Source organism: Nerophis ophidion, linkage group LG11 (genome assembly GCF_033978795.1).
Source record: "Nerophis ophidion isolate RoL-2023_Sa linkage group LG11, RoL_Noph_v1.0, whole genome shotgun sequence".
In the NCBI taxonomy this organism is placed as follows: Eukaryota; Metazoa; Chordata; class Actinopteri; order Syngnathiformes; family Syngnathidae; genus Nerophis; species Nerophis ophidion.
Window position 1 is genome coordinate 1519166 of NC_084621.1, and position 23579 is coordinate 1542744.

The 23579-nt window shown below is 42.1% G+C and overlaps 2 protein-coding genes across 6 annotated transcripts in view; both read left to right on the forward strand.

Moving 5' to 3' along the window:
* g6fl (g6f-like) overlaps positions 1-9711 on the forward strand; it is a 71652-nt gene extending 61941 nt beyond the window's left edge. For 2 of the 4 annotated variants that reach the window (XM_061914810.1, XM_061914809.1), the window contains exons 7-11: positions 3933-4055; positions 4233-4306; positions 4494-4520; positions 8152-8195; positions 9335-9711. In XM_061914810.1, the coding sequence (XP_061770794.1) occupies positions 3933-4055; positions 4233-4306; positions 4494-4520; positions 8152-8195; positions 9335-9356 (290 nt within the window). In that variant the 3' untranslated portion in view covers positions 9357-9711. The remainder of the gene's footprint in view (positions 1-3932; positions 4056-4232; positions 4307-4493; positions 4521-8151; positions 8196-9334) is intronic. The other 2 variants (XM_061914811.1, XM_061914812.1) reach the window with 2 other exon arrangements.
* Positions 9712-20873: 11162 nt separating this feature from the next.
* abhd16a (abhydrolase domain containing 16A, phospholipase) overlaps positions 20874-23579 on the forward strand; it is a 41680-nt gene continuing 38974 nt past the window's right edge. For both annotated transcript variants that reach the window (XM_061914834.1, XM_061914833.1), the window contains exon 1: positions 20874-21016. In XM_061914834.1, the coding sequence (XP_061770818.1) occupies positions 20915-21016 (102 nt within the window). In that variant the 5' untranslated portion in view covers positions 20874-20914. The remainder of the gene's footprint in view (positions 21017-23579) is intronic.

The following is a 23579-nucleotide window of genomic DNA, read 5'->3' on the forward strand; positions in this document are numbered from 1 at the left end:
CGCTGGCGCCTATCTCAGCTACAATCGGGTGGAAGGCGGTGTACACCCTGGACAAGTCTCCACCTCATCGCAGGTGAGACAGACAGACAACATTCACACTCACATTCACACACTAGGGACCATTTAGTGTTGCCAATCAACCTATCCCCAGGTGCATGTCTTTGGAGGTGGGAGGAAGCCGGAGTAGAACCCACACATTCACGGGGAGAACATGCAAACTCCACACAGAAAGATCCCGAGCCTGGATTTGAACCCAGGACTGCAGGAACTTCGTATTGTGAGGCATACGCACTAACCCCTCTGCCACCGTGAAGCCCATGTATATATATATATATATATATATATATATATATATATATATATATATATATATATATATATATATATATATATATATATATATATATATATATATATATATGTATATATGTATATATATGTATGGATATATATATATATATGTATATACATGTATATATATGTATATATATATATATATATACTGTATATACATGTAAGTGTGTGTGTGTATGTATGTATATACGTATATCGCGATACTTTATTAGTACCGGTATACCGAACAACCATAGTTTTTTATGGTTGTAATATTTCAAATTAATTCATAAGTTAATATTTAATTTTTTAACTGAATAACCACCATTTTTGTATATTTTAAGTATATTTATATTTTTTTTTATATTGAGAGCTTCCAATATTTTAAGTCATGGGTGTCTACATGGGAGCCACATACTACCAAGTCAATTGGGATGGGGGGGCATTTTGATGTTTTTTTAATTTAAAAAACTGTATATTAAAATATGAAACTTTGTGCTCTAGGTGACCAAGTATTAAAGTTAAAGTACCAACTAGGTGTGGTGAAATTTTTCCTCTGCATTTGACCCATCACCCTTGATCATCCCCTGGGAGGGGAGGGGAGCAGTGAGCAGCAGCGGTGGCCGCGCCCGGTAATAATTTATGGTGATTTAACCCCCAATTCCAATCCTTGATGCTGAGTGCCAAGCAGGGAGGTCATGGCTCCCATTTTTATAGTCTTTGGTATGACTCAGCCGGGGTTTGAACTCACAACCTACCGATCTCAGGCCGGACACTCTAACCACTAGGCCGCTGAGTAGGTATATCATCGGAAAAATATATTATCGATATTAGGTCAAAAATTTCAGCTTTTTCTCATTACATTCCAAATGTTTGCTCTTTTTTTCTTACATTTTACTGTTTTTTTTTAGATCGATATGTCATTATTTAAAAATATCCATCCATCCATCCATCTTCTTCCGCTTATCCAAGGTTCGGTCGCGGGGGCAGCAGCCTAAGCAGGGAAACCCAGACTTCCCTCTCCCCAGCCACTTCGTCTAGCTCTTCCCGGGGGATCCCGAGGCGTTCCCAGGCCAGCCGGGAGACATAGTCTTCCCAACGTGTCCTGGGTCTTCCCCGTAGCCTCCTACCGGTTGGACGTGCCCTAAACACCTCCCTAGGGAGGCGTTCGGGTGGCATCCTGACAGATGCCCGAACCACCTCATCTGGCTCCTCTCCATGTGGAGGAGCAGCGGCTTTACTTTGAGTTCCTCCCGGATGGCAGAGCTTCTCACCTTATCTCACCTGTGTATGGGTTGGGGACATCTTTACGCTGCTGATCCGCCCCCGCTTGGGATGGTTTCCTGCAGACGGGACTCTCGCTGCTGTCTTGGATCCGCTTTGAACTGAACTCTCGCGGCTGTTTTGGATCCACTATGGATTGAACTTTCACAGTATCATGTTAGACCCGCTCGACATCCATTGCTTTCGGTCCCCTAGAGGGGGGGGTTGCCCACATATGTGGTCCTCTCCAAGGAATCTCATAGTCATCATTGTTACTGGCGTCCCACTGGATGTGAATTTACCTTGCCCTTATGTGGGTTCTTCCGAGGATGTCGTAGTCGTAGTGGTTTGTACAGTCCTTTGAGACATTTGTGATTTAGGGCTATATAAATAAACATTGATTGATTGATTGATTGATCTCTAAGGGAGAGTCCAGCCACCCGGCGGAGGAAACTCATTTCGGCCGCTTGTACCCGTGATCTTGTTTTTCCGGTCATAACCCAAAGATCATGACCATGGATGAGGATGGGAATGTAGATTGCCCGGCAAATTGAGAGGTTTGCCTTCCGGCTCAGCTCTTTCTTCACCTCAACGGATCGATACAACGTCCGCATTACTGAAGACGCCAGACCGATCCACTCTTTCCTCACTCGTGAACAAGACTTTGTGGTATTTGAACTCCTCCACTTGAGGCAAGGTCTCCTCCCCAACCCGGAGATGGCACTCCACCCTTTTCTGAGCGAGAACCATGGACTCGGACTTGGAGGTGCTTATTCTCATCCCAGTCGCTTCACACTCGGCTGCGAACCGATCCAGTGAGAGCTGAAGATCCTGGCCAGACGAAGCCATCAGGACCACATCATCTGCAAAAAAACAAGAGACCCAATCCTGCAGCCACCAAACCAGAACCCCTCAACGCCTTGACTGCGCCTAGAAATTCTGTCCATAAAAGTTATGAACAGAATGGGTGACAAAGGACAGCCTTGGCGGAGTCCAACCCTCACTGGAAATGTGACCGACTTGCTGCCGGCAATGTGGACCAAGTTCTGACACTGATCACAACCAGACAGTCTATTCAGTTTATTTGAAAATACACAACTTGAAAAAAATAATTAAAAATAAATCTTCTGACTTTTCTTAATGTGAACAAATAGAACAGGGGCAGGGAACCTATGGCTCGCGAGCCAGATGTGGCTCTTTTGATGACTGCATCTGGCTCTCGGACAAATCTGAGCTGACATTGCTTAACACGATAAGTACAGTAATTAATAATTCCACGTTTAATCACAGTGTTAAAAATAATGTTCAAAATATAAAACATTCTCATGCATTTTTAATCCATCCATCCGTTTTCTACAGCACCTGTTGAAGAAGTTGCGTTAATGGTTAGAAGTTATTTATTTATTATTAGTTAGTGTGGGGCTTGCCCTCCTGGGGGTTCTTCAGACCACCAAGCACCGACATGAGATCCTGTTTCAGGGTTACAATATTCTTTTATTTTTCTCTCAGTTTCTTTCCAGCAATTGTCTTTTCCTCTTTCGTTCTCGCTCGCGCTCTGGCTACAGCCCCAACCCCGTTTCTCCTCCTGGCTGCTGCTTATAACAGAGCGACAGGTGATTTGATAACAAAGGCCCAGGTGGGCCATCTACGCACCTGTCGCTGATTTCGAGGCCGATCCTGGCACACCCCAGTTCGCTGCAGGCCCGCAGGCCACGCCCCCTCCATAGTTAGCTTCAGAATAAGAATGTTATTACAAAGAATAAGAGACCTATTATACTCTAGAAATGTTGGTCTTACTTAAAAATGCACGCTTTTAGTTGTGTTCAGTGTTAAAAAAATATTATATGGCTCTTATGGAAATACATTTTCAAATATTTGGCATTTTGGCTCTCTCAGCCAAAAAGGTTCCGGACCCCTGAAATAGATGGCACATTTTTCTCAGGTTTCCTGCATGCGATGCTTCTCCAAAACATTTTTCTGTCCTGCCTGGCCACCTTTTCAAATTGACAGCACTTATTGCGTGTGTGTGTGTGTGTGTGTGTGTGTGTGTGTGTGTGTGTGTGTGTGTGTGTGTCAGATGGACTTGCACTTGTCTTCTCGTTCCACTGCAGCCCCCGTGTGTGACTGACGGCTGCATGATGAAAATTGACGTAACGTGCTGGGTTGGGGGGGGGGGGGGGGGGGCGGGGTCAACTGTGAGCAATCGAGAGTTCAAGTGGGCCCCTCCCCTCTCGACGCGGCCACAAAGCCCAGCAACATTCTGTCACCCGCTGAAGAAATTGAGGTTTTATTTGATCTTTTTTCCAACCTCCTCGTCTCATTTTTCTCCGTGGCAGAGAGCGTCGGCGTCCCTGCACCCTCGCAGCTCTCCTCCCTCTCCGCTTTATTACTTTTGGCGCCCCTGTTTGCCGCGGCTGTTGCTGTGTTGCTATGGAGACAGAAGCACATCTCCAATCGCGGTGAGTCCTTCCAGCGTTTTCCTCGTCTTAGGGCCCCCTTGTCTGACTGACTGATGCGGCCTCCGACATCCTCTGGGGTTGTTGTATTGAATCTGACCCTATTTCCTCCCCCTGCGTGTGTGTGTGTGTGTGTGTGTGTGTGTGTGTGTGTGTGTGTGTGTGTGTGTGTGCGCACAGCTATTGAGCAGTCCCTGTCCATGCATTCAGGCGAGGCGGAGAACATCTATGAGAATCCCGAAGATGTCAGACAGGTGATGAAATTGGGCCATTTTGCAGCACTCAACACCCTCTGATGAATTTGCTTGGCCATTCGCCCGCTCTTTGTCTCCCCATTTGTCCGTCTCGCCTCTGCTTTACCGTGTTGTTGTGTTTCTCCCGCCGCCGTCTCGCCTCCCTCACTTGTTGTTCATTAAAGCTGTCTTCCTCCCCACTCGACAGGTGGCTCCTCCGGGTTCGGTCTACATGGTGAGTTACTGCATAACAAAAACACACACACATACCAACCTTTTCTGGGGAAAAAACAAAAATCCCTCTAAAGCAGGGGTGTCCAAACTTTTTCCACTGAGGGCCGCACACTGAAAAATCCAAGCAAGCGGGGGCCATTTTCCTATTATTTATTTTAAAAACCAATGCAATAAATTTAGGAGTCCACTCAGTTAGAATCCCGGGAACCCCAAAGGGTTTTGGTCCAAACAAAAATAAAAAATGTGTCATTATTCAGTATTACTATTTTCATTATTATTCAAGTTTTGAATCTCTAGAACAGGGGTCGGGAACCTTTTTGGCTGAGAGAGCCAAGAATCCAAATATTTGAAAATGTATTTCCTTAAGAGTCATATAATATTTGTTTCAACACTGAACCCAACAAATGCATGCATTTTAAGTAAGACCAACATTTCTAGAGTATAATAGGTCTCTTATTCTTTGTAATAACACTGTTATTCTGAAGCTAATTGTGGAGGGGGCGTGGCCTGCGGGCCTGCAGCGAAGTGGGGTGTTTCCAGGATCAACCTCGAAATCAGCGACAGGTGCGTAGATGGCCCGCCTGGGCCTTTTTATCTAATCACCTGTCGCTCTGTTATAAGCAGCAGCCAGGAGGAGAGACGGGGTTGGGGCTGGAGCCAGAGCGCGAGCGAGAACGAAAGAGGAAAAGACAATTGCTGGAAAGAAACTGAGAGAAAAATAAAACAATATTGTAACCCTGAAACAGGCTCTCATGTCGGTGCTTGGTGGTCTGAAGAACCCCCAGGAGGGCAAGCCCTACACTAAACAATAATAAATAAATTACTTCTTACCATTAACGCAACTTCTTGAACTGGTGCGGTAGAAAATGGATGGATGGATTAAAAATGCATGAGAATGTTTTATATTTTGAACTTTTTTTTTTAATACTGTGATTACAAGTGGAATTATTCATTACTTATCATGTTAAGCAATGTCAGCTCAGTTTTATCTGAGAGCCAGATGCAGTCATCAAAAGAGCCACATCTGGCTCTAGAGCCAGAGGTTCCCTACCCCTGATCTAGAGCCAGATGTGGCTCTTTTGATGACTGCATCTGGCTCTCAGTATAATCTTAGCTGACATTGCTTAACATGATAAGAAATTAATATTTCCACTAGTAATCGGAGTTAAAAATAATGTTTAAAATACAAAACATTCTCCTGCATTTTTAATCCATCCATTCGTTTTCTACCACATCTGTTCAAGAAGGCGCATTAATGGTAAGAAGTATTCTATTCATTATTGGTTAGCTTCAGAATAAAAATGTTATTAAAAAGAATATGAGAGTTATTGTACTCCAAAAATGTTGGTCTTACTTAAAAACGCACGCATTTAGTTGTATTCAGTGTTAAAAAATAATATAAGGCTCTCATGGAAATACATTTTCAAATATTTGGCTTTCATGGCTCTCTCAGCCAAAAAGGTTCCCGGCCCCTGCCCTAGATCAACATTCGGAAAAAAAATGGAAAAAACACAAAATATGCAATATTTCACCCAAAAACTTTTTTAGGTGGAATATTTGAGATTATATAATAATTGGAGCCTTAAAGACCTACTGAAATCATATTTTCTTATTCAAACGGGATAGCAGCTCCATTCTATGTGTCATACTTCATCATTTGGCGGTATTGCCATATTTTTGCTGAAAGGATTTAGTAGAGAACATCCACGATAAAGTTAGCAACTTTTGGTTGCTAATAAAAAAGCCTTGCCTGTACCGAAGTCGCAGACGATGACGTCACAAGTGTGAGGGCTCCTCACATCCTCACATTGTTGTTAATGGGAGCCTCCAACAAAAAGAGCTATTCGGACCGAGAAAACGACAATTTCCCCATTAATTTGAGCGAGGATGAAAGATTCATATTTGAGGATATTGATAGCGACGGACTACAAAAAAAAAAAAAAACGCGATTGCATTGGACGGATTCAGATGTTTTCAGACGCATTTACTAGGATAAATCTGGGAAATCCCTTATCTTTCTACTGTGTTGCTAGTGTTTTAGTGAGTTTAGTAGTACCTGATAGTTGGAAGGGTGTGTCCACGGGTGTCTTGACGCCAGTGTCTCTGGGAAGTCGACAGCAGCTTTATGGACGGCACAAGCTCAGCTTTTCTCCGGTAAGAAGCGACTTTTTACCACAATTTTCTCACCGAAACCTGCTGGTTGACATTCGGTCGGGATCCATGTTGGCTTGACCGCGCTCTGATCCATAGTAATGTTTCACCTCCGGGAATTTTAAACAAGGAATCACCGTGTGTTTGTGTGGCTAAAGGCTAAAGCTTCTCACCTCCATCTTTCTACTTTGACTCCTCCAATATTAATTGAACAAATTGCAAAAGATTCAGCAACACAGATCTCCAAAATACTGTGTAATTATGTGATTAAAGCAGACTACTTTTAGCTGTGTGTGTGTGCAGCGCTCATACTTCCTAAAAACCCGTGACGTCACGCGTACACGTCATCATTACGCAACGTTTTCAAGAAGAAACTCCCGGGAAATGTAAAATTGTAATTTAGTAAACTAAAGCGGCCGTATTGTCATGTGTTGCAATGTTAATATTTCATCATTGATATATAAACTATCAGACTGCGTGGTCGCTAGTTGTGGCTTTCAGTAGGACTTAAACTTTGGATTTTGATTCATTATTATTTTTTAAGCAATGACACTTAAAAACAAATCACACTAAAATAATTGGGGATCCAAAAGTGTCCTACTCATTAAAGTGTTAAAAAACAAATTATACATTTTTTTTACTGTTTACTTTCAGCACAGTAATCTCGAGATCAACTTCAGATATGTCCGTCAATTTTAAGTTTTATTGATGTTTACGTCTTTTGTTTGTATGTTTTAGGCCCTTCTTTATAAAAAAAAACTGCTCAGTTTATTATATGGTAAAACACAAAATATGCAACATTTTCCCCCAAAAATATTTAATGTGATGTAATCGGATCCTTGAGTAGGTCAATCATTCAAAATGACATCGATTTTGATTCATTATTATCTTTTAAAGAAAGAAACAGCCTGCATGGCAGCTTTGTGTTATAAGAGTAATCATTGCAACAATTTCTTGTTACATTTCACCTGTTTGCTCTTTTATACCACTTTTTATGTTTGTAATTTTTTTCAATTGTATTCTTGTGTCTCATCACTGCATGCTTTCTAGCTATTATTACACTCGATTCTTGAGAAAATGGTAACATGTTAAATAAACACAGGAAGTTAACAGACTATCTGGAATTGCTGAAAAAGCGAGGAGGGGTAGAATTAACTTGGCTGCTCCTGGTGGTATTTATTTTAACCTTTTAGGCATGTTCAAAACAAATTAAACCATTACGACCATTTAATGTTACCTAAAACATGTATTTCTTATTGGAAAATATATTTCCTAATACAAACAAATTGAATATTTACCTGCAAGTGTCCTTATCTGAGTATCACTCCATCCTGCCTTCCAATCTATCAGCCCACAGCCTCTCAAGTGTCACTTAGACGGTCTTTAACGAATTAATCAACCTGATAAATAAAATAAAGTAAATATGTTGTCTCCGTCTGCATGTTCACCTCCTTTCCTCCCTATTTCTTCTTGTATTTCAGGATTTAAAGCCAAGAAAGGATGATGTTTATAAGGAATTGGAGCGGTAAGCAAAAGCAAAGTGTATGTATGTGCGTGCGCACGTATGTGTGTGTGTGTATGTATATATGTATGTGTGTGTGTGAGTGTGTTTGTGTGTAATAGGGGCAGCAAAGCCCTGTCTTTTATTTCAATGAACTCCATGGTGTTCAGGGATGAATAGTCTCTCCTATTGCTATTGTACTATTTTTTTCAGCAATAGTTACATGAATCATTAGTAATGTAGCAGCCTAGTTTTGAATGGCAGGGTCCCTGCTATCACATGTTGATAAAAATATAACATTTACATAATAAAAGTCAACTACAAGCTTCCCAAATGCTGTGATAAATTAAGCATGATGGGTTGACTTGAAACTGTTTAATGTACATCTTTTTATATGTAGAAGAAACGTTTTGTCATTTTATTTAAATCAAAGCAAAAACTTGAGGCAGTTAAATTTGGATTAACGTGGGCAAAATTATGATAGTGTTCCCAATGTTAAAAGGATAAAGCCATTGTTTACAAATTTGGTAAATAAATAACCAAAAAAATGTGTATATTTTGTGGTTTTCTTACTGTACCGAAAATGAACCGAACCGTGACCTCTAAACCGAGGTACGTACCAAAGTGAAATTTTTGTGTACCGTTACACCCCTAGTGTATATACATATATCAGAATCAAAAATACTTTATTAATCCCCGAGGGGAAATTAAAATGTTCTTATGTATGTGTGTGTGTACGCGTGTATATAAATATGCATGTAAATGTATGTATACATGTATGTATGCTGTAAATAACGTGTGTGTGCATGCATGTGTGTATATAGTAACTGTATATATGTGTATATGTGTGTGTGTGTGCGTGTGTGTGTGTGTGTGTGTGTGTGTGTGTGTGTGTGTGTGTGTGTGTGTGTGTGTGTGTGTGTGTGTGTGTGTGTGTGTGTGTGTGTGTGTGTGTGTGCGTGCTATGCCGTAATGCTGGCCTGCCCATCACTGTGACACTATGGCATGACATCAGGTCACACTCCGACAGGCCAGATTTTTGTTGTGATTGTTGAAGTGGAGGCGTGGGCTGTCTGCAATTGTGTTGAAATCAGTGAAGAAGTGAAGAGTTTCATGTTGCTTGAGTCTTGCGTTCTCCTTACTCCGAGTGTTTTCTTTTACAGAAAGGAGCAATGTCAGAGCTGATCACCTACAGTAACTCCACACCGTCACATCTGCCCGCCTATACGTGCAGCGGCGGGGAGGAACACAGCGTGAACAGGATGTTAGAATTGGCTTTTAAATAGCCTGAGGCGGATGCATGTGAAGGAACTGTACTTAATTGCGGGTTTATTTTAGTTGTAATTATAGCACAGAATCCGAGATGAGGGTTGGTGACAAAGTGGTTAGCATGGTGACCGCTTACGCAGGAGAGCTTTCAAATCTGTGTGAAGTTTGTGTGTTTTCTGTGCATGAAACTAAATTAAGGCCAAACGTTTTGTACCAGAAAATAGATCAGCTTTTTATATTGAAATGAAAAAATAAATTCGGGTAGAATATACATTTTAGCCACTCTGGTTATTATTTTGAATTAAATATTTATTTTCATTTTCATTAATTAATTAATTAATTATTTTTTTTATACCTGTGCTTTTTCACTTTCACAAGTTTGCTGGATTTGTTATCCGATTAAAATCTTATTTTTTACAGTTTTTTTTTTTTTTTTTTTTGGTTTCACGTCTTTTTAACATTCAAATAATTTTCTTTTCAGATTCAGACTTTTGGCCATGGCATGATGACAGACATCTTAGCAAAACAGATATGGGGTGTCCTCTAACACGTTGCCTTCAGGGGATGTCATTTGATGCTGTTAATTTATTAGGTATTGTTTAAAAAAAAAAGAGACAGGCACAACATGAAATCAAGAACACAGATTAAATACGTATTACCTTCATTGTTTATACTGTGATAGACGTAATGTGACATATAGGCTTCTATATTTTGGCTATTTTTGTCTGATATCGTTCTTTGGCATCATTTCAGTGCTTTAGCCTTATCAGTATCAGAGTTACAGGCCCCCCAAAAAATGCAAAAATCCAGTTAAGGCAGAGCCTCACTTGTCATAATGGAAAAAAATAAATACAAATTAATGATTGATTTTCCAGTAAACTGTGTTGTAAATATATATTTTTTTATGATATATACATACATATATTTATATATATATATAATATATATATATATATAAACACATACATATATACACATATATATATACGTATACATACACACATATACACACACATATGTATATATAAATATACATATACTGTATGTATAAATATGTATGTATGTATGTGTTTGTATCTATATATACATATATATATATGTGTGTGTGTGTGTGTGTATACGTATATATATATATATATATATATATATATATATATATATATATATATATGTGTATATGTCTGTATGCATATTCTGCAGTGTGCAATCTCAGGATGTAAAAATGTTTCTGTAAACATTACTTTGGCGCCCCTCAGCTTCTTCTGCTGTCCACATACACACACAGGCAAGAACAATGGGCGGCAGAAGCCCCAGAAGCCTCATGTTAAGTTTGTGCCTAAATTATTGATTACTCAAGACCCCGGGAAGAGCTGGACGAAGTGGCTGGGGAGAGGGAAGTCTGGGCTTCCCTGCTTAGGCTGCTGCCCCCGCAACCCGACCTCGGATAAGCGGAAGATGATGGATGGATGGATGGATGGATGAAATACATTGATATATTTTTTAACTTCAACGTCAAAACCTGAATTTTCACTTTCAAAAATACATTTCCCGCCAAGTACAACTCAGCAGGCACAACTTGTCCTAACGTTGAGCAACTACAACTTGACATTGGAAAAACATGCTTTTTGAAGACATTTAACGCCAGGGAAGGTGCTCAACAACAAAGTACTAGAAAGGATGCGGAAATTGGTCGATGCACAACTGAGGGAAAACCAAGCTGGTTTCAGAATTGGAAGATCTTGTGCTGAGCAAATTGCCTCCCTCAGGATTATAATACAACAATCCATGGAATGGAACTCACCGGTATATATCAATTTCATAGACTTTAAAAAGGCGTCTGACAGTGTCGACCGTGAGACACTGGAAGCTGATGGCACACTATGGCATCCCACTGAAGCTCATCAACATCACCAAGAGCACCTACCAAGGGATGCGATGTCGTGTCCTACATGACGGATGCCCATCGGAGGCCTTCGAGGTCCTGACTGGGGTGCGGCAAGGATGTCTGCTCTCGCCTATTCCTTTTCCTCCTCTGTACTGACTGGACCATGAACCAAACAACCAAAAACAGCAAAACCGGCATACAGTGGAGCCTTACCGAACAACTGGAGGACCTAGACTTTGCAGACGATCTAGCTCTCCTGGCTCACACTCACCAACAGATGCAGGACAAATCACAAAAACTACAAAGAGCTTCTGCATTTCTTGGGCTTAATGTTGCGATCTGCTGCTCAGATCTTCACATGTTTGTTATTTCCATTTTTGTTTCATTCTCAGTCTGACCCGTTTATTTCCTGTTTTGCCCATCACTCTGGTTACTCATTAGTTCACCTGCTACACTCGTACCGCACACCTGCTTCAGCTAATCACCCTCCTTTATAAGCCAGCCTTTTCTGTTCAGTCTTCCTCGGATCCTAATTTGCCCACGCGCAACAGTGACGACTCTCGACCTTCATCTTTGTATGTATATTCTCGCTAGCTTTTACGCTAAGCCATTTGTTTATTCCAGCTCACATGCTGAGGAATTGTTTTTCTGTTTTTGGTTTGCCTTCTCTTTACAGCAGTGTTTTTGTTCCTAGCCTTTTATTATTTAATAAATCCATTTATAACTTACCTTGTTGTGTTCATCGCTTCGACGCATCCCCGGAAGAACCAATCCGGCATTACAATGCCACACAAGCGTCACAGTAGGATCCGAGCATCAAAATGTTTTTCCGCGTCGAAACCACGGGAGGAACCCTTCGACTTGGGTTTGTGGTTGGAGCTCGTGGCTTGGGAGCAGGAAAGACTTGACTGTGGGCCTGAAGTCCCCTCCGAAGCCGTTCGCGCTGCCCCGAAGAGGCGGGGGGTCCAGTGGAGAGGCCCCCCGCACGGCAGTAATGTTCCAGCACCACTTATTCCTCCCCATGGACACAGCAAGTTTCACCCCGTCCAGGATTCACCCGTCATTACCGGTAATCCTGCTTGTTTTTTTTCAAATCATTCCTTAAGCTGCCATGACACTTTTTCTGACACAAGCGATGACGTCAATTGGGGAACGCCCACCGGTGACGCAACACCGGCCTCTGTTGATGACATTTTTTCAGAAGATTTTTATATTGTGGACAGTAATTCTCATTCCCAACCTTTTTTGAATATCAATAACATTCATGACAAGATACAGAATTATCAGGATATTTTTTCTTATTATTCTAGTCAACCTCAGTCACCTAGTTTTTCTCCTACACCTCCTTTAAAACCTCATTCTCCGGCCAAGTCCAAGGTGTTTCCTCCCTTTTCTAAAGGAAATTCTGGACAAATTAAAGGGGAGGAGTCGGCCCGCCTCCAAGCCTCCCACCACCCTCCCTTAAGGTCAGTCCCTGACCATAGGGAACGGGTCTGGGATCCCCGTCTGGAGGAAGGGGCTATGACCTATAGCTGTGCTACGGAGGTAGCACAGATACTACCCTCTAAACCACAGCCACCATGTAGACCTCCTCCACCTGTTTTTCCCCCGGCCAAATCTCAACGGCCTTGTAGACCTCCTCCACCTGTTTTTCCCCCGGCCAAGTCTCAACGGCCTTGTAGACCTCCTCCACCTGTTTTTCCCCCGGCCAAGTCTCAACGGCCTTGTAGACCTCCTCCACCTGTGTTCCGTCCGAACCCTAGTCCTTACCCAAGTTCTTGTCCGAGCCCCAGTGTTACTGTAAGTCCTAGTCTTTGTCCTAGTCCTTGCCCGAGCACCAGTTTGATTGTTAGTCCCAGTCCTTGCCCAAGCCCTAGTTTGACCGTTTGTCCTAGTTCTTGCCCAAGCCCTGGTATGACTGTAAGTCCTGGTCGTTGCCCAAGCCCTTCTCAAAGCACTAGTGTGATTGTAAGTCCTGGTCCTCTCTCAAGTCCTTGCCCGAGTCCTAGTGTTTGTCTTATCACTCATCATAGTCCTAGTCCTGCTCACAGCCAGTCCCCTAGTTCTCCTCGGCAGACCCCTGTGCCTGCTCCTCGGCTGAAGCCGACACCTGCTCCTCGGCTGAAGCCGACACCTGCTCCTCGGCTGAAGCCGACACCTGCTCTTCGGCTGAAGCCGACACCTGCTCCCAGTCTGGTTCTCACACCAGCACATGACACTAACCTGGTTTTCACGCCAGAATTCGACTCTCGCCTGGTTCACACACCAGCAGCTTTTTCGGGCCTGGTTCTCACACCAGTTTTGAACTCTAGTCTGGTTCTCACACCAGTTTTGAACTCTAGCCTGGTTCTCAAACCAGCACTAGACTCCCACCTGGTTCTCACACCAGCCTCCGACCCAGAACTGGTTCTCATACCAGTTACAGACTTTAGCCTGGATCTCACTCCAGCAACAGCTCCAAAGCTGGAGCCCACTCCAGTACCAGCTCCAGAGCTGGAGCCTACTCCAGCACCAGTGTCGACGACGGGGCTGGAGCCCACACCAACGTCGACAACAGGGCTGGAGCCTACAACTGTGTCGACAGGGCTGGAGCCTACTCCAGTACCAGCTCCACGCCGCCAAGCGCCGGTACCAGCTCCACGCCGCCAAGCGCCGGTACCAGCTCCACGCCGCCAAGCGCCGGTACCAGCTCCACGCCGCCAAGCACTGCCGACGACTAATACGCCTGCCTCTACGACGTCGCCGTTTGCTTCTACGCTGATGACTCCTGCGGCTCCCAGGCCGCCTCCGACGACTCCTGCGGCTCCCAGGCCGCCTCCGACGACTCCTGCGGCTCCCAGGCCGCCTCCGACGACTCCTGCGGCTCCCAGGCCGCCTCCGACGACTCCTGCGGCTCCCAGGCCGCCTCCGACGACTCCTGCGGCTCCCAGGCCGCCTCCGACGCCTTCTTCGGCTGCAGCACCCGCATCATCCTCGCCAGCTGCACTCGGGCCTGCTTTGGCTGCAGTCCCCGCACCCTCGTCTGCTGCTTCCAAGCCTGCTGGGATTTCGGTGCTGAGGCGTCGTCCACCACGTCGACCACGGGAGTGGCCTCTGCGAGGTCATCCTCCTCGCCAGACACTCCCTCCTCCATGTCGGCCACGGATGTGGCCGTGCCCGGGTCGTCCGCCTCGCCGGGCACCTCATCCTGCGAGGCGGCCACTAATGTGGCCTTTTCGAGGTCGCCCGCCAAAACTTTTTCGGCAGCAGCGTTCCACCCGCCGCCGCCACATGATGTGTCCTCGGTGGATTCGGGGACATGCGATCTGGCGACCCTCCACCGTGGCCTCCCTCCGCCCTCCCTTCGTTTGTGGACTTTCTGGTTTTGGGGAGGGGGTTCAAGTTTTTGTTTGTGTTTTTGAGACATCTGGTATCTGTCTTTTGTTGGGGGGGAATACTGTTGCGATCTGCTGCTCAGATCTTCACATGTTTGTTATTTCCATTTTTGTTTCATTCTCAGTCTGACCCGTTTATTTCCTGTTTTGCCCATCACTCTGGTTACTCATTAGTTCACCTGCTACACTCGTACCGCACACCTGCTTCAGCTAATCACCCTCCTTTATAAGCCAGCCTTTTCTGTTCAGTCTTCCTCGGATCCTAATTTGCCCACGCGCAACAGTGACGACTCTCGACCTTCATCTTTGTATGTATATTCTCGCTAGCTTTTACGCTAAGCCATTTGTTTATTCCAGCTCACATGCTGAGGAATTGTTTTTCTGTTTTTGGTTTGCCTTCTCTTTACAGCAGTGTTTTTGTTCCTAGCCTTTTATTATTTAATAAATCCATTTATAACTTACCTTGTTGTGTTCATCGCTTCGACGCATCCCCGGAAGAACCAATCCGGCATTACAATGCCACACAAGCGTCACACTTAAGATCAATTCCTTAAAAAACAAAGGTCATGCGTATCAATAACAAGAACAATACACCAATAACAATGGACCATAATTAGAGGAGGTAGTCAGTTGTACATACTTGGGGAGCATAGTCAGTGTAGATGGAGGGGCAGATGAAGATGTCAAATCCAGAATGGGGAAAGCAAGAACATCATTCAACATGCTAAACAAAATATGTGTCAGAGTTATTTGTTGTCGAACCCCAAGATGCAGAGATGGAGGCAGGCATGGAATGGGAAAACATGATTTAATTAAATACTAACACAAAAACAAAACCAAAAGGGTACAAACACAAAGCGCGCACGAGGCGGATAATCAAACAAAAGGCCTTTAGCATAGAAGCTAACGAGAAACTAAAAGGAACTTTAGCATGGAAGCTAGAGGATAACAAACAGAAAAACTGGAAATAGCTAATGCCTAACAAAAACAGCTTACCGCTACGACAACCAGGACAAGATGTAGCACGACAGGTAATAGCTGAAATGATGCCAGACACGACAGGTAGCAAAGACACAAGAGTGACATGAGGCAACGACAATACAAATGACAATACAATGATCCAAGACAAAGCAGCTACAAATAGGAGCCGGCTGATTGGCAACAGGTGTGGCCAGATGCCAATCAGCCGCAGCTGAAGGGGAACACAGCACTCAGGGAACAAGACAGGAAGCTGACAAATTAAGAGCACTTGACAGGAACTAAAAGACAGGAAATACTAAACACAGGAAACAGACAAATGCAGAGGAAAAAACTAAAATATAGACAAACTGTCAGGGGCAAGCCTGACAATATGGACAGCAAAAAACATTTCTTTCAAAACCAAACTGAAAATATTTTACTCAAATGTCAAATCCATCCTGCTGTACGGATCAGAAACATGGAAAACCACCAATAGCAATACTCACTAAACTTCAGACATTCGTAAACCGTTGCCTCTGTCGGGTCCTAGGAGTCTACTGGCCAGACTCCATCACCAAGGCCAACCTGTGGGAACTCACCGAACAACAACCAGTGGAATTGCAAATAAGGAGAAGGAAGTGGAGCTGGATAGGCCACATACTCAGAAAACCCAATAAATCAATCACCAAACAGGCACTAACATGGAACCCACAGGGGAAAAGAAACAGAGGGAGACCAAGAACAACCTGGAGAAGAAGCACGGAACAGGAGATGAGGTCTGAGGGGCTGTCATGGCAACAACTCGACCGTAGGGCACAAGACCGGAATGGATGGAAGGCTCTCGTCGGCGGCCTATGTTCCTCAGGGAATACTGAGGCCTAAGTAAGTAAGTAAGTACAACTCAGCAGGCATAACTTCTTTAATTAGGTCCTAACGTTGAGCAACTACAACTTGACGTTGGAAAAACATGCTTTTTGAAGACGTTTAATCAATGTTGGGTTCTGACGTTGATTTGACCCTTGACTTTTGGTTATTTCCCAAACAATATCTCACAACACAAATATAACGATAAAGCCACATGCTTTTTGACAAGGTTTTTTCCATGTCAGATTATGATGTTGATTTGACCACTGAAATAATGTAATTTCCTAACCGACAACAAAGATCCAACATTGGACATCAACACTGACTCACTTTACAAATACAACTATTTCGCAACTGTGTTTCGAAGTCCGTTTTAAAGGATGTGTACGTATAATCGTGCGCCTGCTGGCAAAATACATTGATGCAACGCATACTAGGGACACTATTTATCTTATGGTTCTTGTGAATTTATATACATTTAAATTATTTATAAGTCCTCCCCACAGCTTTCACACACACACTTATATACACTTCCCATGCTTTCAAAACACGTCATATACTCTAAAATTCAAACATTGGCTGGTGACCGGTATCTTGCCTGGGATGGGTTCCAGCTTAATCTAAATGAGACTTTTTTTTATTTATTTTTTTTTTATTGTTTTTTTTTGTGGTGAAAGAGTTTGACCACAGTAGCTCCTTTGACTTCCTTCAATTGACTTCATTTTTGATAGTATTCTAAACTTTTCTTCCTTTTTAAAAAACATATCTTTTTTGAACAATTACACTTGTGGATCAATAAAGTTTGTCTAAGTCTAAGTCCGACAAATGGTATAGAATGTTGATGGATGGAATTAAAGGTGAAGATGATTGTTCTGAATAAACCAATAATTGTGTTTGCACCTGAATTTGTGTAAAAAATCGTAATGCGAGTAAAAAATTATATTCAATCCTGCCCATATTTAATTGCAGTGGTGGGCCGTGCGTTTCCCACCGCGGCCTTCAGTGATGTCCGACTTCAATGATTACCTCTCAAAATACCATCATTGAGGTCACTATATGACCATTGCTGGAGAAATACTATACAGTAACACATTTAAACCCTACTGAGTATTGAAACACATCAACAGTGTACAAAACGAGTTATTTTCTGGCGCATTTAAAAATCTATTTTGAGCGTCTCAGCAATTAAAACATATACTTTGCTTAATTTATGCAACTTCCGGTCAATAAAGTTTGATTGATAGTATACCCTTTTCACAGAGATATTAACTGCCCTGACCACACGATGGCGACAAATACACATGTAACAATGTTGGTTAAATGAAAAGCATGAAAAAACTTGAACAACAAGAGTTTACAACTTTTAGTTGTAACAAAACAGCTACTGTCAACAACTTGCGATCGGATTGGCTATTGCAACTGTCTATCAACTCTATGTGTTCTCAAATTGATCCGCTAACGGTCCTGATGAGTATCCACTACTACTAATAAAAGAAAGTTTCAAACAATCATATTCAATCACAGGACACGTACAGTTGTGATCAAAATTATTCAACCCCCACACAATTTTGGTGTTTTAGCAAGTTGGACATTTATTCCGTATTTTGTTTATATTCATATCAAATAAAGATGCATTAAATAGACAAATGCAACTTGAATTACAACATTATATTTTGTAACATACCAAACATTGTCATTTCTCTTAAATCTCATTGACAAAATTATTCAACCCCTTGAAGATCATAACTCTTAAGAACAGAATTTGAATAAGGTAATTTCAATCAGGTGTTGAAAACACCTGTAGATGTGATTAGAACCATAACGAGCAACAATTAAACCGATTGAAAAAGACTGTGACGCTCAGCTTCTTGTAGATGGTCAATGGTGTATTTGCAACATGGTGAAGTCCAGGGAGTGGTCAAAGAAGTCAAGAGAGGAGGTAATTTCTCTTCATAAGAAAGGATATGGATATAAGAAAATAGCAAAGACATTACACATTCCAAGAGACACAGTTGGGAGCATAATTTGCAAGTTTAAAGCTAAAGGCACAGTGGAAACACTACCTGGGCGTGGTAGAAAGAGGATGCTGTGTGCAACTGCTGTCCGGTATTTGACGCGTACAGTGGTGAAAACCCCCCGGGTAACAGCTGAGGAACTACAACAGGACATTGCAGAGGGGGGAATGCAGGTTTCGTCCCAGACAATAAGGCGCGCACTACGAGATGAAGGCCTCCATGCCAGAACTCCCAGGCGCACCCCACTTCTGACTACCAGGCACAAGAAAAATAGACTCCAGTATGCTAAAAATCATCTGGACAACCCCCAAAGGTTTTGGGAAACTGTTCTGTGGAGTGATGAGACAAAAGTGGAACTCTTTGGGCCTATGAATCAACGTTATGTCTGGAGGAGAAAAAAATGAAGCTTACAAAGAGAAGAACACCTTGCCTACTGTTAAGCATGGTGGGGGGTCAATCATGCCCTGGGGCTGTTTCTCTGCCTCAGGTACCGGGAATCTCCAGCGCGTTCAAGGCATTATGAATTCTATTTCCTAGCAGGATATATTAGCTGCAAATGTCATGAAGTCAGTGAGGAAGCTGAGGCTTGGGAGACCTTGGACCTTCCAACAGGACAAGGATCCCAAGCATACCTCCAAATCAACATCAGGGTGCTTGCAGAAGAAGGGTTGGAAGACTCTGGAGTGGCCAGACCTAAATCCTCTAGAAAAGCTGTGGTGGGACTTGAAGAAGGCAGTTGCAGCACACAAGCCCAAGAATATGAATGAACTGGAGGCCTTTGCCCAAGAGGAATGGGCTAAAGTACCTGGAGATGCTTGCAAGAAGCTTGTGTATCACCTTTGAAGGATGTCATTACTGCCAAAGGCTGTTCTACTAAGTACTAAAGATGCATGGAACTACGGGGTTGAATCATTTTGGCAATGACATATTAAGAAAAATGACCTTTTTTGGTATTTTATAAAATACAAATTTAAGTTGCATATGTCTATCTTTATTTGATATGACTAGAAACAAAATACGGAATAAATGTCCAACTTGCTAAAACACCAACATTGTGTGGGGGTTGAATAATTTTGACAACAACTGTAAATGTCATGATCAACGTGAGGCCAGCTAGAAGGCCGCACTGACAACAACTCGTGATCTGATTGGCTATCGCAACTGTCTATCAACTGTATGTCCCCGTTCACTTACAGTGCACGGACACCTGCATTGTTCATTCTAAAGGCGTCCGGCAGATTTTGTACAGCATGGCAACATAAGCTAGCTGAATTCTGATTGGATAAAAACTAAAACTAACAACAGCTCTCCCGTCCAAGGGCAAAACCTAGTAACTCACTTTTAGCTGATTTTGAGACAACAAAGGAAAACCAATCTATCTTGATGCGTCTGGCAGATTTTGTACAGCTTGGCAACATAAGCTAGCTGAATTCTGATTGGATAACAACTAAAACTAACAACAGCTCTCATGTCCAAAGGCAAAACCTAGTAACTCACTTTTAGCTGATTTTGAGACAACAAAGGAAAAGCAATCTATCTTGATGCTGTCTTACAAAGATCTACAAAGTCATCAAACGTATAGATGTTTTCTTCAGCTATCATTTTCTTGCCGATTGAGCCATGGATTGAATCTGCTCTCATGAACGTGTGCCCTTTCTCCAGATATTTGATCACAATCTCGGGTGGGCCCCATTCTGCGTTTGCACATTGGGCAGCGTCCAGTTTTTATTTGGACCTCCACAGTTATCTGCCCAAAAGAGTATGCAAGGGGAAGAATCAAGAAGAATACATTTAATGAAGGTGTTTGCAACGTCCTGGGCCAATCTTCCAAATATCCCCTCCTGCCATAATATCACATCATCAGCTTGACCGTCGGCATCCATTCCTGCAAATGTCTCATTAAAGACAATAAGGCGACTGACAAAGAAGCTCAGATTGGTCCCTTGAGATACTAGGTTTTTCTGTTGTATCTACGCGGTTATGTGGTAGTTGCTAGGTCCTGCCATGCGCGTAACAGCTTACTTACGGAACAAATTACAATATCGCATACACTAATGTAAAGCATATCACCTAGGAACTCCAAAATTATTATCAGCTCAGTTTTGACCAAAATTGAGTTACTGGGTTTTGCCTTTGGACGGGAGAGCACTGGAAGGAGCATAATACGACATGAAGAGATTATGAATAGATATTTAGGGGGGAAAAAAAATGCTATCCTTAATCATAGTCATAATCATGATTACTGGTTATGTTGGGCCAGTTAACGGCACGCCACTGTTAATTTTAAATTTGAATAAAAAATAAAACATCAATTTTGAGCCGGGTCGCGTTTGAACTGTTTGGCCATCGCAGGCTTCCGTCGTCGTCCCGGGAAAAATGGCCGGCCCAACATGGCTCCGCTGTGTTTTCGGGCCTCATCTTCAGAGAATTCATCGCTCCCCGGACCAAGCACGACTCGGAGGACGAGCCGGCAGGAGGGTAAAACACGCACTCCGGTCTCCATTCATTTTTGCGGCAAACTCCAAACTCCGTGCGGTGTCGGCGGCATTTAGCCGAGGCTCTAACCGGAAATGTCAAATGTTTTGCTGTCATTGCAGCAACATGACTCATGTTCAATGAATTAATGGACGTGCGAGGCAAACAACAACAACACCGACCTATGTTTATGTCTTTTGTACTTTTCCCTCCATGACGGTGGGACTTAAACCAACTGTAATCAGATATATTCCCCTTAAAGACACGCACCTGCTAATGCTAACGTTAGCATCCATTAATACAGCTGAGCTTGGCGGGGATGATAATTGGAACTTTCTTTCTTTCTCTAATTTATTTCGAACATGAACACACTTACAATATAATACATCACACAGTTTCATATCATGTCCGAAAAGGAGTAGAAAGAAGCAAAGCTTAATTAGATGGATAGATAGATAGTACTTTATTGATTCCCTCAGGAAAATTAAAATTCCAGCAGCAGTGAAGTGAATTATATTTATATAGCGCTTTTCTCTAGTGACTCAAAGCACTTTACATAGTGAAACCCAATATATAAGTTACATTTAAACCAGTGTGGGTGGCACTGGGAGCAGGTGGGTCAAGTGTCTTGCCCAAGGACACAACGGCAGTGATTTGGATGGTGGAAGCGGGAATCGAACCTGCAACCCTCAAGTTGCTGGCACGGTGGCTCTACCAATATAGCTCAGCTCAAAATTTGTACAGAGTTGAGATCAATTTAAAAAAAGAAGTAAATAATGGGGGTTTAAATGGAAACAAAATAGAGAAATATTACAATAAGAATTAAAAATAAAAAGCAACAATAGGAATAAAAATATGACAGTAAAATAAGAATATAACAAGAGAAAGTAGGCAGTAGTGACCATGTCATGAAAACGTATTGCACTGTTATTTTTTTTTGCATCCCCTGGCATCCCTGTACCCCCCGCCCCAGAGAGGAGTTGTACAGTCTAATGGCGTGTGGGACAAAGGAGTTTTTGAGTCTATTAGTCCTGCACTTGGGATGAAGCAGTCTAGAACTGAACAGGCTCCTCTGGCTACTGATAACACTATGCAGAGGGTGACTGGCATCATCCAGGATGCTCACTAGTTTGTCAACAGTCCTCTTCTCTGCCACCGTGACCAGTGAGTCCAGTTTCATTCCCATTGTAGAACCGGCCCGCCTGATCAGTTTCTCCAGTCTGGAGCTTCTTAGATGTACTGCCCCCCCCCCCCCCAGCACACTACCATGTAGAACACAACACTGGCAACCACAGACTGGTAGTACATCCACAGGAGTTTTCTACAAATGTTGAATTAATCCTACCCCTTTCCCACTTTGATTGATTGATTGATTGAAACTTTTATTAGTAGATTGCACAGTTCAGTACATATTCCGTACAATTGACCACTAAATGGTAACACCCCAATAAGTTTTTCAACTTGTTTAAGTCAGGGTCCACGTTAATCAATTCATGGTACAAATATATACTATCAACATAATACAGTCATCACACAAGTTAATCATTAGAGCAGGGGTCACCAACGCAGTACCACCAGGTCGCCCGTAAGGACCAGATGAGTCGCCCGCTGGCCTGTTCTAAAAATAGCTCAAATAGCAGCACTTACCAGTGAGCTGCCTCTATTTTTTACATTTGATTTATTTACTAGCAAGTTGGTCTCGCTTTGCTCGACATTTTTAATTCTAAGAGAGACAAAACTCAAATAGAATTTGAAAATCCAGGAAAATATTTTAAAGACTTGGTCTTCACTTGTTTAAATAAATTCATTTTTTTTTTTTACTTTGCTTCTTATAACTTTCAGAAAGACAATTTTAGAGAAAAAATACAACCTTAAAAATTATTTTAGGATTTTTAAACACATATACCTTTTTACCTTTGAAATTCCTTCCTCTTCTTTCCTGACAATTTAAATCAATGTTCAAGTATTTTTGATTTTTTTGTAAAGAATAATAAATACATTTTAATTTTTCATTTTAGCTTCTGTTCTTTTGACGAAGAATATTTGTGAAATATTTCTTCAAACTTATTAGGATTAAAATTCCAAAAAAATATTCTGGCAAATCTAGACAATCTGTAGAATCCAATTTAACTCTTATTTCAAAGTCTTATGAATTTATTTAAAAAATGTTTGTTCTGGAAAATCTAGAAGAAATAATGATTTGTCTTTTTTAGAAATATAGCTTGGTCCAATTTGTTATATATTATAACAAAGTGCAGATTGGATTTTAACGTATTTAAAACATGTCATCAAAATTCTAAAATCAATTTTAATCAGGAAAAATTACAGATAATGTTCAATAAATTTCATTTTTAAATTTTTTCAAAGAGATTTGAATGAGCTAGTTTTTATCTTCATTTTTTTCGGTTGAATATTGAATTTTAAAGATTTGAAATTGAAGCTAAACTATGTTTCAAAATTTAATTTTCATTTTTTTCTGTTTTCTCCCCTTTTAAACCGCTCAATTAAGTGTTTTTTTCATCATCTATTCTCTACAAAATACCTTCCGTAAAAGGATAAAAAATGT